The 16,922-nt window shown below is 42.2% G+C and overlaps 2 protein-coding genes across 2 annotated transcripts in view; one reads left to right on the forward strand and one right to left on the reverse strand.

Annotated features, from left to right (window-relative positions):
• Positions 1 to 3,985, forward strand: part of LOC103186344 (transcriptional repressor NF-X1) — a 28,101-nt gene extending 24,116 nt beyond the window's left edge. Inside the window, exons 22-24 of the mRNA XM_007905309.2 lie at positions 455 to 600; positions 1,432 to 1,536; positions 3,509 to 3,985. Of these exons, the coding sequence (XP_007903500.1) occupies positions 455 to 600; positions 1,432 to 1,536; positions 3,509 to 3,587 (330 nt within the window). The 3' untranslated portion in view covers positions 3,588 to 3,985. The remainder of the gene's footprint in view (positions 1 to 454; positions 601 to 1,431; positions 1,537 to 3,508) is intronic.
• A 1,009-nt stretch (positions 3,986 to 4,994) lies between these two features.
• LOC103186357 (neurexin-4) lies at positions 4,995 to 16,882 on the reverse strand. Its single transcript, XM_007905326.2, has 8 exons — positions 16,743 to 16,882; positions 16,176 to 16,302; positions 15,351 to 15,536; positions 10,420 to 10,569; positions 9,427 to 9,581; positions 9,008 to 9,134; positions 6,556 to 6,741; positions 4,995 to 5,056 (listed from the first exon to the last, which is right to left on the reverse strand). Exons 1-8 carry the CDS (start codon positions 16,863 to 16,865, stop codon positions 5,022 to 5,024), a joined length of 1,089 nt encoding a protein of 362 aa, XP_007903517.2. The 5' UTR covers positions 16,866 to 16,882; the 3' UTR covers positions 4,995 to 5,021.
• Positions 16,883 to 16,922: the final 40 nt, after the last annotated feature.

The following is a 16,922-nucleotide window of genomic DNA, read 5'->3' on the forward strand; positions in this document are numbered from 1 at the left end:
AGGTGAAGAAGAGATGAGATCGAGGAAAGGAATAATGCTTGGGCACGCTACCCTGTGTCGTATCTCTAATCCCAAAAATACATTGCAGCAGCCTGAAAACAATTGAGTAATGGTGTACGAGAAGGCAAACCTTTGCAGTATTAGAAGGGAGGAAATTAGATTTTTTGTAAGCCTTTCAGCATGTTTCCAGAATTTATCAAGATGAAGAATTAAATACTTTCAAGTTTCAAAATGCCTACAATGAAAGTGAGATGGGTAAAACTAAGCAGTGCCATTTTTTAATTGGATTTTCTTGGAATAAGCTTGAAAATAATTGTCCACCCATTACAATAATAAATACAGGTCCAGTGCCTTGAGACGTCCTCCCGACTGCTACACAAATGTAATTTTGTATTGTAACTTCTATTTCTTAAGGGTTTGGAAATCCTGTACTAATTTTATTTTCTCTCTCCAGGGGAAACAGTCAAAGAGGAGTCGTTGCTATCCCCCGATGAACCGAGATCATCGCAGAATTATTCACGAGCTGGCTGAGGCCTATGGTGTTGAAAGTATCAGCTATGACAGTGAGCCCAAGCGAAATGTTGTTGTCACTGCTGTGAAGTGAGTGCTGTTAGGGTTGGTTTTCATTTTACCTTCTGGGTTACCTTCTGGAGCTCCATGGCCATCAGTCTACTCTCTGGTTATTTAATCCCAAAAGTGATCATATTTCATGTGTGAGACATGATAGTGGGCACAAGTGGGATATATCATAGGGAAGATTGCAACCAAACTGAACATCTCTATTAATATTCCTGTATAGGAAATCACTCAATAACAATCAGAGGCAGGAAGTCTAGAGTGGTGAAGTTCCAAAGGTGGTGTTTGCGCTCTGACTTCAGCCAAGTGTCAATTATTCATGTTTCAGCTTTGCGTGTGAGTGCTGACAGGTTATTTGACTGTAGGGCAGCACTGCTGATCCCACTGTTGCTCTCATCTGACATCCACACTTGTGCACTTTTCAGAAGCAGCTTCTGGGTGAACACCTTGATCAGAAACCCTGTCTGATTTTCTCTGCACTCTCCCCTTCCCTAACCCAGAGACACTAAGGTTACTAACATTAATTCAGTTGCTGCTTCAGCCAAAATTGGCTCTCAACCTTCCAGCCCACTACACTATTGATTTTTTTCTTGTAGTTGAGACAGTCAGTTATTTCTTTCCAACAACAAATAACAAATAGAATTTATATAGCGGTTTTCACGACTGAAGGATGTCCCAAGGAGCTGGACAATTAAGAGTTTGTACCTGAGCTGGGGGTTGGATAGAAGAGGGATGGGGTACCATTTGAGGGGGTAATATTTAATATTTCATGCAAAACATAGCTTGTACTTTCTTTTCATCCTATTTTTCCTATCTGAATTGTTTCAATTATACTTGTGTATTTTTTTTACCCAGAGGAAAATCTTTGTCTCCAAATACTTCACTGACCTCACTGATTGAAAGAGAAGTAGCTACCAGACCACCACCACCGATCGCCCACTACAGGCACCAAACATCTAAGTAAATATTGTGTTGCTGGTTACTGAATGTAATTTGTGATTTCACAGAATTCAAGTCCAGATAAAACTTCCATGCAAACTTGATGGAAATACATCCATGGGATAAAAAGTAAATGAAACTAATAACTGAAATATATTTAGTTTAAAATGAACCAATTAACCATGGAAACTAATTTAATTAGTACTATTGTAATTTAGATGCTCCCTCTTGGTGACATCATCCGCAGACATGGGATCAGCTTCTACCTGTATGCAGATGACACCCAACTCTATCTCTGTGCCTCCATTCTTGAATCCAGGACCACTGCTGTCCTGACAGAATGTCTGTCAGATTTCAAGTCCTGGATGAGACCTAACTTTCTCCAATTGAACGTCAACAAGACCGAGGCCCTTATTGGCTCTCGTCAGCGGCTCCACACCTCAGGCACTGACAGCATCACCATCCATGGTTGCACACTCCACCTTACTAAGCCATTCCAGAAGCTTGGGGTCTTGTTTGACCCTCAACTATCCTTTCTACCCCACATTCATGCCATGACCCGCTCTGCCTTCCCCCACCTCCACAACATCGCCCAGCTCCACCACTGCCTCTCACCTCAGGCTGGGGAAACCCTCATCACGCATTTATTACATCTAGGCTTGACTATGACTACTCTCTGGTTGTCGGCCTTCCCAACTCTTCCCTCCACAAGCTGCAGATCATTCAGAACTCTGCAGCTCGTATGCTCTCCTACACTAAGCTCCGTGACCCCATCACCTCCACCCTCGCCCAGATCCACTGGCTCCCCATTCCACAGAGGACAGAGTTCAAAATCCTCGTCCTCATCTCCAAAGCCCTCCATGGCCTTACTCCTTCCTACCTCTATGATCTGCTGATGCCATATCAACCTGTTCGCTCCCTCTGCTCAGCAGGTTCCGGCCTCCTTCGAGCCATGTCTCAAACCCTCCTCTGACCACACCTTCGACCACCCGCCTACACCTACCCTCCCTGCCCCCACCCCACCTGATCCCAGTCCCCTGCTCGGATCCAAATCCCTGACTCTCCAGCGTCTTGGGATGTTCTTCCGACTTGAAAGGTGCTATACAAATGTAATTTGTTGTTGTTAGATCTGAATATGATATGAAAAGCAAGATGGAACAATGCAACTGCGTATAAATTTTAAGTTTGTTAAGTAAAACAGCTTAGTGTGGCAGACTGCCGACTATGCAACATATTTCATTTGGAGGTGCCCAAATAAACTGCAGTGGTCTTTTCCACTGTAAATTCCTGTGTAGGTAAAATATAGCATGGAAGAGCAGTGCATTTTGTGCACTCACTAACCTCGCAGATTTTCAGAGAAATTGAAAGAGGAGTTAGATACTTGCATTTGATATAGTCCCTAAATGTCAAAATATCTTAAGGTAATTACTGTCAGATATAGTGATTATAGGCAGACTATAGGATGATTAAATGACCATTTAATATGAAGGCTTTTTGGCCACGGTATAGGGCGAACTTTTCAAGTAGTATCATGGGATCTTTAACACCCACTTAAAACACAGTGGTTTTGCCCTCACCTGAAAGAAAGCACTACCATAAATAGAGCTTCACAGTACTGCACTGGATCATCTCAGATGAGAAACTCGAGTTCCACTGTGATGCTTGAACGCACAACATTCTAGCCAGGAAGTGAAAATTGAGGCAAGCTAACACAAGGTGCTTTATGAATTCAAACCAGTGAGCGCGAACACAACTCACTGACAATGTTGAATCACCTTCCAGTGAATTAACTTTTTTTTCTTCGAGGTTGAATTTGAATCCAGGACCTCAGGATTGACTGACAGGTAGTATCGCAAACCCCAACATTTGGGAGGTGGGGGGACTACATAATGCATAAAGCAAGTCAGCTTTGTATATTGTTCTGCAATATATATTGTCTCCAGAGTCCATTATACTGATTAAATTAATAAAACAAACTCTTGTAATATTTCAGGGCAGACAGTGGAACAATCATCCTGCAGAAGCCATTGAAGGAAGAACCAACAATTGATTATTTTGATGTTCAAGACTAGAAGTGCATTGCTCTGTTTCTGAACACACCAGGAGTTTGGATCATATGTTGTTTGGAAATGGGAGCAGAGATTATCGACATCAATGAGGGGAAACAAACAAGTCAGCAAAGGTTGATGACTGGAGGAAGACTCACTTTGTTAGTCCATAAATTTAAATTTAGTCGACATAATTAAGTGCGTGATGTTATTCCCTGTAAAGAATGCCTCTCACTAAGAGAGAAACTCAATAAGAAATGAAAGTAATAAACGGTCATACAGTGGATTATGTAGGCAATATAGTTCTAAAATGCTGTGCAGTCCTGATCAGTTGATTTTGTTAATTTTCACTTCTCGGTTATGTTTTGGAAAGAAATGAGATGCAGAATGATGGTCACTGTGGAATAAATTGAATAAATTTGTATTCTCTCTTTGCTACTGTGTGCAGGGCTGAGCTGTTAGCACCAGCAGCTTATTTGCCCCTGAGAACCTTTAGGGTTGTCACCTGACCTTGATGCAGTTCCCATATGCATTTTTTGGATAGATAACAAAACTAATTACTCTGGCTCCTTTTTATGCCTACAAGAATAGTCATTATAGTATATTGTGTAAAGTGCTTTTAGATGTCCTCTGTCAACAGAATGGGGATAATGCATTTTATTTTTTATTTCTTTCCCAAAAGATGAGAATATTGAGTTTATTAAAACATTTTTCACCCTACCCTAACTATAATTAACAAAGCTGGGAAACAAATTCTTATAGCATCTTACACCTTGAACATCCTAAAGCACTTTACAGTAATTATCAAATGTAGAGATAGTTTTATAAGCAGACTCTGCAGCTATTATGCTCATAAGATAATGCAGCTCACTTTGTTAGTCCATAAATTTAAATTTAGTCAACATGTAAATTTTAATTTGTAAGGTGAATGCTTAACTCACTCACAAAATCTATAGTGGGACCCAGAAGTTGCAACCAGCAGCTTGTCCACAGAGCACCAACCTTGCGTGTGAAACAGTGTTAGGTGCTTGCTCCCTTATAAAGCAGGTATAATAAGATGGGTGCCCTGTGGACCCACTTTTGTTTTTGGTATGCAGACCCAGTCAACTTCTGCTTAGTCAGGTTGAGGTGCACAGCAAGTGTGTCAGCAGCAATCCAATGAGTTGGAAGTTGGCCGTTATTTAGCAGCACACATGCCCAGTGGCTGATCTTGATCAGGCCCCCATTATAAGGCTGGTTGGAGTTTTGTGGTCCTAACCACCTTATCTGCCTTATAACAGAGTTCTACTGGAGTTACCAATACAATGGTTATCTATTTGCTTCTTTAAATTAAAAAGCAACATTGCTTGAACAAAAGTTAAGAAATACTGAAGCCTGTAAAAGAAAAGAAAAAGTATTTCTGATGTTCTGTTGATTTCTGAACTAATGCGTTCTTCGCTTTAAGATATTAAACCATGTTCATTTTGCAAGATTTAGATGTTTTCTCTGCAGAGCTGAAAAAGAGGAAGTAAAGTTTGATTGATTTGCTGACCCGTTACTTAATGACATTTTGTAATAAGACAAAACCACAGAATTACATTTGTATAGCGCCTTTCACGTCGGGAGGATATCCCAAGGCGCTGGACTCGAGCTGGGGATCGGGGAGGGGGGAAAGCCAGGTGGTCGAAGGTACGGTCAAAGAGGAGAGGCTTGAAAGAAGCAAGGGAGGGAGTGAGGCAAATGGCCTGCGGGATGGAGTTCCAGAGGGTGGGGGCAGAATGGTTGAAGGCCCTCCCGCCAATGGTGGGGTGAACGAGGCGGGGGAAGTGAAGCAGGCCAAAGCCCGCTTAGCGGACGGAGCAAGGCCATGGAGGGCTTTGAAGGTGAGGACCAGGATCTCGAACTGTATCCTCCGTGTGATGGGAAGCCACAAGAATGATTAAAAAGCTGTATCTACACAGCATTTACATTTCATGAAAATACACAGAAAGAAAGCAACCATGGACGGAAACATTTTCATTATTAAATTTGTATATAGATTACAGTTCATTTTTTAGCAGACGGAAGGAGAAAGGAAGCCGAGAGCATAGCTAAAGTAATGTCTTGAAGTAGGTTTTAAAGTTAGAAAAGGGCAGGAAGGTGGGGGGACTCAGATGGGGGATTCCAAAGAGCAGGGGCCGAGTAGTTCACCCATCATCGTTGGTGAAATGGAGCAACAAAGACAACAAAATTAAATTTGCAAAATGCCTTTCATGTTGGGAGGAAGTCCCAAGGCGCTGAATAGTCAGGGATCAGGACCAGTGGGTGGGGGGTAGGAGGGTGGCTGAAGGCATGATTGAAAAGGAGGGTTTTGTCGTGCCTTGAAGGAGCAGAGAGAGCAAGGTGAAGGGATCGTGGGATGGAGTTCCAAAGTGTGTGGGGGCAGAGAGGCTGAAAGCCCAGCTGCCGATGGTATGTCAGGTCGGGTGAGAGACAAAGAGAAGGCCGGAGCTTGCTGAATGGAGGGAGCGGACAGGTTGATGGGGGTCAGCAGGAGAGGGCAAGGCCGTGGTGAGCCTTGAAAGTGAGGACAAGGATTTTGAATTCTATCCTCTAGGAATGGGGAGCCAGTGGAGTCGGGTGGGGGTGATGGGGTCACGGAGCCTAGTGCGGGCGAGGACACGAGCTGCAGAGTTTTGGATAATCTGCAGCTTGTGGAGGGAAGAGTTGGGGAGGCTGACAAGGAGGGAGTTTCCGTAGTTGAGCCTTGAGGTGACGAATGCGTACATGAGGTTTCGGCAGCCAGAGGGGTGAGGCAGTCATGGAGTCAGGCAATGTTGCAGAGTTTGGGGAAGGCAGAGCGGGTCATTGCACGGATATGGAGGAGAGAGAACAGTTGAGGGTCGAACAAGATGCCCAGGTTCCTGACTGGCTTGGTGAGGTGGGGTGAGGCTGCATATGTAGCAGGCAGGTTAATACACCTCAGCTGAGCATGAGCTGAACCTTCAGAGCAATCGGTAGAACAGTATCTTACCTATTCCTTTGCACATCAGTTTTCCTATGGTGTGAAATGCCATCTCTAGTGGTGCACCCTTTGTATCTCCAAAATGTACAGATCGGACAGGCAATGTGGATTTATCCCTCAGGTGTCCTTCATCTGTTCTCCATATGTGATCATTGCTGTCACAGTTACAGAGTTTCCCTGGGTCAGAACAAGATCCTGTGGTGCAAGAGAAGTGATTTGATGGTAAATGCATCACAACAAACTCAATTTTAGATTAAACAATCACCTACCATCCTTCCCAACACCTAAAATAAGTTTAGCATTGTATACACAAAATCTAGCATGGCCTGAAAAAGGAAATCCAGAGGCATATTTTTCAGGCATGTCAAGGCAATGGGGCAAGAGCTCATCGGCTTGTGATTGTAAAGAATAATTTTAGGATGGACACCAGTTAGATATTCTTTTAAAAGTAAATGGACAAATAGAAAATAACCATATGAGATACGATCAGGAAGCATAAAAAGGATTCTGGGCAGGTAATGGCTGTTGTGGATTTATGATTGGAGTAGTGGATTGTTGGGCTGAGAATAATACACCAGAGTTGTGGATTGAGAATCATTAATTACACCAGTAAAAAGAGTAATTAGTAGCTGAAATAGATTATCAGCAAGGATGGTAGAGGCCAGGACACTGGACTCCTTTAAGAAGATTTTGTGGGAAGGATATAGGATTGGTTTTCTACAAAGATGAGATCAAATGGACCAGGCAGCCCTTTTGATCAAAATCTCTCATGATCTTTTGCAAAAAAAGTGATTTCCCTACTTCATAGCTGTCGTCTGGTAAAAACTCTGTATTTGAATCTGATGTTTAGAGGTCTCATGTCCTTGTGTTTGCAACACAGGACCACTTTTGTGAACATGTACCAATCAGCATTTGTACACTTTCACAAGAAGGATAAAACTAACTTGATTAATTCCTATGTCATTCCTGCATTGCTTCTGATTTTTACAGAACTCTGAAAATGAGCTTGGAACAAAATGTGCACCATGACACCTGCCAGCAGTCAAAATAAAACTTGCCAAACATTATTATTTAGCCAAACAAGGAAACCTGGCATCTCTAAAGATTTCTAGTCTAGCAAATTAATAACAGATGTCCTGAGTTCCTCAACAGACCTTAATGTAAATAAGAACTGCAATAATAATGCGTAGCTAGCTGAAAGAAGTTTTCTGTCAAAGTTTAAAACAATATAACATCATGGATTCATCACATAGCTGCTGATTTGTTATGTTTTAAAGCAGGAAAAAAATCAATTTGGTCAAAGAATTCCATGAGCTGAGAAGCAAAAAATGTGGTCCCTCAAAATATGTTTTACCTGGTACAGAAATTCTCACATTTACCATGTCCTCCAGATCTCTGTCTTCAGCTGCCATGTCCATTCAGTGACATGTTGCAGGCAAATGCCAAGCTAAGCGCAGAATGCCCTGCCATAAATTGTGGTTTAAGTAGATCCTTATAGCTTTTGAAAGGGAACTGGACAAATATTTGAAAAAGAAAACTATAAAGAGCATAGGGAAGGGGCAGATAGGAACTGGCTTTCAGAATGCCGGGTCAGACTCAATGTGCTGAAAGTCCTTCTGACACACCCAATGCAGCCAAAATCCTCATCACCTCCCTTTCATTACCTCCCACCTCTATTATTCCAATGCCCTCATTGCTTCAGCTCCACTATCCACAAAATCCAACTAATCCAGAACTCCTCCGACCATATACACACCTACTCTAAGCTCGATACCCACATCACATAAGGATTATTATTATTATTATTATTATTATTATTATTATTATTATTATTATCACACCCAGTCCTCGCTTGGCTCCACTGGCTCCCTATCACAAAACAGATCGACTTCAAGATCCTCTCAATTGTCTACAAATCACTTCATGTCCTGTCATCTCCGACCTGCTTACTCCCCACCCCGTGATCTACCACCTCCGTCTTCTCGGCTCAGCATCAAGCTCCACTGTTAAGCGCTACGAGACGCTACCCTCTATGAAAGGTGCTATATAAATACAAGTTGTTGAATGGCTGCTGTGTTTTAAAATCCTATGATTTTTCAATTGGTCCTTTGAAATGACACAACATGTTCTAAGGGATAACACTGGCCGTAGTGTGTTTTAATGGATCGGGATTCAGATGACATTATAAAACCTTAAGGCTTGTTCTTATAACCTGATATGCTTGAACCTTCCTCTATGTTCCAGTTACATGGAATTTCTCCATTTCCCTAAACATTACCCTTTCTACCACAGCAGCAGTATACTCAAGAAGGGCCATGAAGAGAAGTAGATGCAATGGGGGAGAGGCGGAAGACACCATCGGAAAAGATTTTTTAAAAAACTATTATCCTTCAAACACAATGTTGTATGTTCCAGGATACACATAGAGTATTAAGGCTATTGTTCAAATCCCCTCATATACCTGACATTCCACAAGCACAGCTTCCACTGTCTGGATTTGCATCGCCCCAGTAAGACATCTTTCTTCCATCCCAGGAAACCCACCAGCCCCAGCCTGACTGGATAAAGCGAATGTGGCGACAGTCCAGCTGTGGAAACAATAGAATTGCTGTGAGTTACAGCATAGTTACAGTACATCCCATCCTGGGTAATGCACTTACCAGCTGAAACTTCAGCACTTGGGGGAGTATTATTTTTCAGTGTACTGACAGTCATTTGGGGTTGCGTTAATCTCCATGCATGTTTTGTGAAGTGAAACCAGAGAAGCTATACACTGTACAGAGGAAAACTGCTTGTAAATAGAGTTTTAAAATTAGTGCAATTATTGAGAGGGGGGGCCTGTAATTATTCAATTTAACTCCATGGTGTGCTAAGTCTCACCTTTACATGTTGCTCACAGGATTCAGAAACGCGTGTGAGAGCATTGAGCTGGATCAGGTCTGCTTGGTAACTTAGTTCTCGGCTATAGCAGCCAGGTTCCTCACAGGGGGCCACTCGCAGGCGGGTTTCACTGTTGTGACTTACAACAGTTATAGCTGCAGCAGGAACACAATGTGCTGTTACTCTCAGTAAAATCATTTTACAGAATACACGTTTAGTTTGTAGACTTTCCCTTAGCAGAGGTGGTGTTTAAACACTCTGGATGCTACCTCACGTGAAGGGCGCTATATAAATGCAAGTTATTGTTGTTGTGCTAAATGTATTTCTCACAACTGCCATTTGCTGGGACTGTTGAACTTGGGTTATTAAGATCCAACTTGTGGTTTAAATTTAGAAATTCTTAAAGTTTTTCATTAATTAAAGATTTTCTATACAACAACCACAACAACAAATTATACTTGTACAGCGCACTTCAAGTCTGAAAGAGGTCCCAGGGCGCTGGTCTGTCAGGGGTTTTTGGACCCGAGCTGGGAGTTGGGGTCAGGAGGATTGGAGGGCAGGAGTGTGGATCTGGGAGAGTGGCCGAAGGCACAGTCGAAGAGGAAGGTCTTTAGAGAGGGCTTGAAGGAGGCAAGAGAGGGGGTGAGGCGGAGGGATTGTGGGACACAGTTACAGAGGTTGGGGGTAGAGATGCTGAATGCCCGAACACTAATGATCTATAAATCTATAGACTAAAAAAAAATTGAAAATAGAATGGGGTTAGAGTTGATTTGTAGATTGAAAAAGGACATTGAATGACATGTGACATCCTCTTGAAGCTGAAGGTACCCACATTTCAATGGAAAGTGTAAGATAGTCCATGTTGTATTTTGTTGTACTGTAACTGTGTCTAATGGAACCCCCCCCACCACCCCAGTTGATCTCAGTTGAATTGAGGGCTGGTTCTCTGCAGTCTATTCTTGCTTAAATACCATTCTGATTAAATTGAATTACCAGTAAATGGGTCAGAAGTCATATCACAGAACACTGCAAACTCCAGAACTCCTTGTCTGGTTCCATCTGGGTCGATGTAGTATTCCTTGGACTCCTGAAATCCAGCTTCCTTCAGTGCTGCACATGATTCCAGTACTGGCACTTTTGGTCCTAAAAAAGCATCCAAAATAATTTACCACTTCAGTGCTCTTCAATGAGTGCTACATGGAAACTAGTGTAATAATAATAAACATGCCACTGATTTTGTTCGGTTACTAACACTGCAGATTATGTTTTGTGCTATTCAACATTTTTTCTCCCCCAGAGACATGGATGATTTTCTTTCTCCAGAGGTGTGGGTTATTTTTGGTCTAACTCCATATGTACTTTCTTTTTATTATTTTTATTATTATAGATTGGACTTGATTAGCTTATACCACAATTATATGCAGCTTCACAAATTCTGGGAAATAAATGTACGGATCCCGGGGCTGAGCCAGGGGGAGGGGGAGGAAGGTGACCAAAGGCGCGGTCGAAAAGAAAGGTCTTCAGCCGAGACCTGAAAATAGGAAGAGAGGGGGTGAGGCTTATCCCTTCAAAGAAACAAACTTTAAAAAATAATAAAAATTTGGTCACTCAATCCACGATTGTTTGTGGGACACTGCTGCGCACAATTGGCTGCCGTGTTTCACCCACAAAGTATACAGTGAAGTCTCTTTACAATATATTCTGTTAAGTGCTTTGAGACATTTCATCGACATGATAAGGTGCTTTATAATAATAATAATAATAATCCTTGCATTTGATATAGCGCTTTTCACGTCGGGAGGACGTCCCAAAGCGCTTCACAGAACACACTGTAAAGTGAATTGACTATATATTTGTGGGCGAACGCGGCAGCCAATTGCGCACAGCAATGTCCCACAAACAGTCGTAGATTGAAAATGACCAATTTATTATTGTTTTTGTTTGGATGGATTATTATTAGGCGTGTGGAGTAAGGAAACTTGCCCAAGGTTTCGCCCTCTGCCTGGAATTGAACTCAGGTCTCTCACTTGCAAAACCGAGTGAGATTATTAAATTTTAATAATTTAATATTTTATTAAAATAATAATCCTTGCAGTTGATAAAGCACCTTATCACATCTTCAAGCTATCTCAAACCGTTTCCAAAATAACAACAACAACTTGGATTTATACAGCGCCCTCCATGCCGGACGGCGTCTCAGAGCGCTTTACAGTAATGGATCCCGGGGCTGAGCCAGGGGGAGGGGGAGGTGGGTGACCAAAGGCGCGGTCGAAAAGAAAGGTCTTCAGCCAAGACCTGAAAATAGGAAGAGAGGGGGTGAGGCGAAGGGAGTGAAGAAGGGAGTTCCAGAGCCTCGAGGCTGAAGGCTGAAAGCACGGCCTCCAATAGTGGAGCAGAGGATTCGGGGGACAAGGAGGTGACCAAACCCGGTGAAGCGAAGGCAACGGGCACTGTTGTGAGGAGAGAGGAGGTCACAGAGGTAGAGGTGTGCAGAGGAGTGGAGGGATTTGAAGACAAGAGTGAGGATCTTGAAGTCGATTAAATATACTGTAAAGTGAATTGACTGTAATGTTGGGCGAAATGCAGCAGCTAATTGCGCACAGCAGTGTCCCACAAACAATCGAGGATTGAGTGACCAAATTTTTTAAAGGAATTATTATCCCTGGAAAGTAATATGCCAATCAACTAACAACCGGGCTCCTACTTAAACTAGATAAACAGAGGTGTGTGGAGTAAGGAAACTCGCCTAAGGTTGCACGTAGGAAGGGTACTGTATGAAGTTGCAATCAGATGCACTATTTTATGTCCCGTTAAACAAAAAAAATGCCATAGATCCTGCCCCCTGTGACGGATTGCACAGAGAAAAATAAAATAGTGTAACAAAATTTCAAAACGATTGAATACCCTGAAGAATATTTAGAAAATTCAATAACTACACATTTGTTATTAAGAAATATGTTCAGAAACCCCCAAAAATTGAACCCCAAATGAACCCTGTAACCAAGAAAACATCATCTGCAGACAGCAAGCAGACAACCAGGGCTCAAATAGTGCAGACTTAGATATTCGGAAGATCATTAACTTGTCAGAGGGAAATATCTCTCGAGAGATTAAGTAAGTGGGATCCATAACCGGACAGATAGTATGCTGTTTGAAGAAAAAATTGGGCAAATGGTTGGTTCATTGTATGCTTTCTTAACAAATTATTAACATTATTAACAAATCAATTTTTTTTTTGGTCAACTGGGTGTCTGACACATGTGGAAACTGATCCCCATGCTTAAGAGTATCCCAACTAAGCTGAGATTTCCGTGCATCCCACCTACACATGAAAATCCCAGAGATAGATTGTTGGAATGGAATGTGCACTCTCTCCCTGGAGGGCACATCCTGTTTACCTAATTCCAGAAGGTATTAGGTGCAGGTTGGCAGGAGCCAAGACTTGGAGACCCCAGAGTGTGTGTTGGTGTAACTGTTGGAGTCTAACCAGCTAAACTGCATACCTTGCCATTGATATTGCTGTCGGCAAGCTTTCCTGCTGTTTGTCCAGCTAGGACCACCTTACTCTGGTGCTTTGGCTTGCAGGGTTAACAGGAGCTGAGTGGGATGAGTCCCTGCCTCCAGTGTCTTGCCGATGTGCCAGACTGGCTGTGCTGTCATCAGCAGTGCCCTGGAATACTGCAGATCCGCCTGGCTCAGGAACTGGACTACCCAGATGGCCACAAAGAGCTTCATCAAGCATGTCACCTTGGAGCCAATTCAGCTCCAAGGAGACACTGCTTCCCTCCCCCCTCCACCCCATTTGAGGAAGGGCGATCAAAGAGCAACTAAACTTATGTTGCTCTTATGTGCCTTTCAGTGGGAAATTTCTCAGTGGTCAGGATAGATAAAGGCCTGCTGCCAACAGGTTGTCTCCCTTGCTGACCAGGACGGAAGTGGGGCAAGTGGACATTTGTTTTGCGGACCTGTTATAATGCGGGTTCTAATTTTATGGACCCCATCATAATAGAGTCGTCTTGTAAACTGGGTCAAGGGCAATGGATAAATGTTATTTTTAAAATGAAACGTTCTTGTTCAAAATCTGTAGCTTCATTATTGAGATCACAGTAATATCCTGATGACTGATTGAGAAACAGGCAAAGTAATTACAGAGACGTGTGGTTTAAAGCTTGTTACTAATTTTCCAACTCACAAGAAACATCTGCAATTCGTAACAGTCCAACAGCAAAACGTTTTTTCAAAATTTCAGAAACTATTCCACCGAGGGTAAATGCAACATTAGTTTAATTTCATTCAAAATGTGTTCCTGCCTGTAGTAAGAATGCAGCTGGGGATTCTCACTGGGAAGCATCTGTATAGCTCATACTGTAAAGATCTTAAACCAGAGCAACTAACAGCAACACAAAGAAAAAATTAACTCTGAACTAGCTAATAGGTAAGCGGAGACACAAAATCCCACTCAAATCAAGTCTAGTTCCTTTGTTCCTTTAAGTATTCCAGTTTTTGACAGTATCCCAGCGCCCTGGGTTGTCTTTCCAATGTGAAGGGCACTATACAAGCGTAATTTGTTGTTAATTTAAACGTTGTAGTTGTTTCCTTTCTGCATTCTAAAACATTCACTGTTCTTTCCCCTCAAGCTGGACTTTTACTACTGAAATATAAACTTGGCTCTATTGTTAAGAGTTACAACAAGTTTACATTTATATATCGCCTTTCATGTTGGGAGGACATGCCAGAGTTTGGACCTGTGCTGGGGGAGAGGTTGGGGAAAGATGACCAAGGCACAGTCAAATAGAAAAGTCTTGAGGCAGAATTTAAAGGAGGTGAGGGAAGGGCGTGTTGAAGGGACTCCATGATGGATTTCAAGAGACAGGGGAAGATTGGCTGAAAACTTGACCAATAGTGGGATGGGTAGGACAGGGGAATGTGACGAAGTCTGGGAGACATGGAAAGCAGGCCAGTGGATGGATCAGCAGATTTGTGCGGTTTGAGAAGGTTGTAATAATAATAATTTTGCATTTGATTTAGCGCCTTATATCGTTGAGACGTCTCAAAACACTTTACAGGGTATTCTGTAAAGTGAATTCACTGTATATTTTGTGGGCAAAACATGGTAGCCAATTGCACACAGCAGTATCCCACAAATAGTCATGGATTATGCTTATTTGTTTAGTTAGTTATAAAAGGGAGCTTGGTGAGGATGAATGTAATAGTTGAAAAATGATTCGAGACATTAAAAACAAGTATTTCTAAGTAGGAATAAACCATCCATCAAATTCTGAACCAGAAGTGAAAGGATTATTATTTTATATTGATAGGTGTCCTGCATGTCAGGTGAGGGCAGGAACAGGCCTGATAAACCACGGGGGGGTGGGGTGGGCGTGCGAGGTAATGGAGAGCGGCCAGTGGTCAGATAACAGCTCTAGCATTTGGTCAGTTTCTTCAGGAGCGAAGTGGAGAGGGGGAAAAATAAAATAAATGTCATCAAAAGAAAAAACGATAGGATGAAAAACTAGCCCACTAGTTCCAGCCAGAACTTCAATCTCCAGTGCCCTAGACATTTTAAAACTTGCCATTCCCTCCTTCACGTCGTTCAAGATCTGCCTCAAGACGTACCTTTCTGACCATGTTTTCCATCACCTTTCCCCTCCCCACTCCAGCCCCCTCAGCTGCCACCCCCAGCTCAGGTGCCAAACCATTATTAGTTAAGCACCTTGGGACATCCTCCTGACTTGAAAGGCATTATATAAATGCAATTTTTTATTTATTGTATATTCAGTTTTCTGTGACTTTGCTTTACATCCCATTACCTTCCATTAATTCAGTAATCAGATATTTACTCAGATACAGCATTGACTTTCATTCAAATGTTTTCAGAAGTAAAAGCGTGATAGTGTGTTAATTGTTTAAAAGGATAACCTTACCATGTCCAGAGCAGTGAAGTGCACCAATCCTGTGGAAGGCCATCTCTGCAGGTACATCTTGTGTGTCTCCAAACCTTACTTCTCGCACTGGGAGAGTGGACTTGTCTCTTAAAAACCCTTCATCCTGTCGCCATACGCCATCATTTGCATCACAATTGCATGTCGAAAGAGCCAGAGCACAGTTACCTGCACAGAAAGATATCTTTTTTAATCCCATTGTAAAATGTCAGCAATCTAAATCCCTTTCATAAATTAATTTACAAAATAAACACAGGTTTCATTTATTAACTATAAACTGGTTAAGTAACTTTAGAAACTCTTTTGAAATAATGCATCCATAGTTTACTCTGAAAATATTGTTCACATGTGCATATAATTTATGAAAAGGGGATTTAACGATGTTGACCAAAGACGTGACCAAATAGACATGTATTTAGGAGGATTTTAAAGGCAGGGAGAGGGCAGTAAAGCAAAATGTTTTGGAAGTATAGAGGCTGAAGACTGACTTTTCGAAAGGCTTCCCACTACAGACTAATGTTGTAATAAGACTTCATCCGTCACTTTGCTAACAGTATCAGGAAGTCATGGAAACAGTGCATTTATATGGGGGAGAAAGTTGAGTATAAAACATTTCAATATCCAGATTCTATAAATGAAAGAGAGAACCACAACAATTTGCATTTATGTAGCCCTGTTAAAGCAGTGAAGCGTCTCAAGAGGGCTTAAACTTTCCATCCATAATATTATGGACAATATACATTATATGTGAAGTCAGGGATCTTTGAGATAATAGTGTATTTAGTGCTCTTGTGGAACCCACCTTACCATTCTCCCCACAAGAGCATTTGCCGCTGTCAGTGGGAGCTCCACCCCAGGAGTTTATTTGCCGTCCATCACGAGATACCCACCAGCCCCAGCGCTGCTTAAGGAAGCGAATGTGTCGACATTCCACCTAAAGACATCACAGTAAACATTCCTGTTAGAAATGCTGTTTCCAAAGATACATTCTGTGAAGATGAAGAGCACAGTGTATTCAGACTAACTGCACCAGTGACAGCTATAACAGCACAGGGGATTTGGCTCTTAATTTTGAAACCATGGGTTGCACAGGTTCTTTTAAGAAAACGTCTTAGACTAGACCCAAGTAGAATTTCCTTATTGGGAACCCTGGACACAGAAAAAGCTTGGAGCTGCACTGGAAAAAGTGGGTATTCTGGAAGGATGAAATCAAATGGTGGAAGAACCTTCCTCATCTTTGCTTCTGCTGTTATCTCGAGGAACTATCTCAATTTCCCCTATTTGCTGGTTGGCTGGAAAGGCAGAGAATTTAACAGTTGGGCTCACAGTGGCATTGGCTTGCTGGCATTTCACAGAGGAATGTTAATTACTTACACTGACATACTGCTCACAGGACTCCGAGGCCTCAATCAAAACCTTCAGCTGATCTAGTGATGTTTGATTGTAGTTGATGGTATGTGAGTAGCACCCAGCTTCTTCACAGGGCGTCACTCGCATTCGTTTCTCTGAATCATGGCCTATAATACTGATCCCTAAAGAGCCAAAACATTTCAT

The sequence above is a fragment of the Callorhinchus milii genome, unplaced genomic scaffold (assembly GCF_018977255.1).
Source record: "Callorhinchus milii isolate IMCB2004 unplaced genomic scaffold, IMCB_Cmil_1.0 Scaffold2, whole genome shotgun sequence".
Lineage (NCBI taxonomy): Eukaryota > Metazoa > Chordata > Chondrichthyes > Chimaeriformes > Callorhinchidae > Callorhinchus > Callorhinchus milii.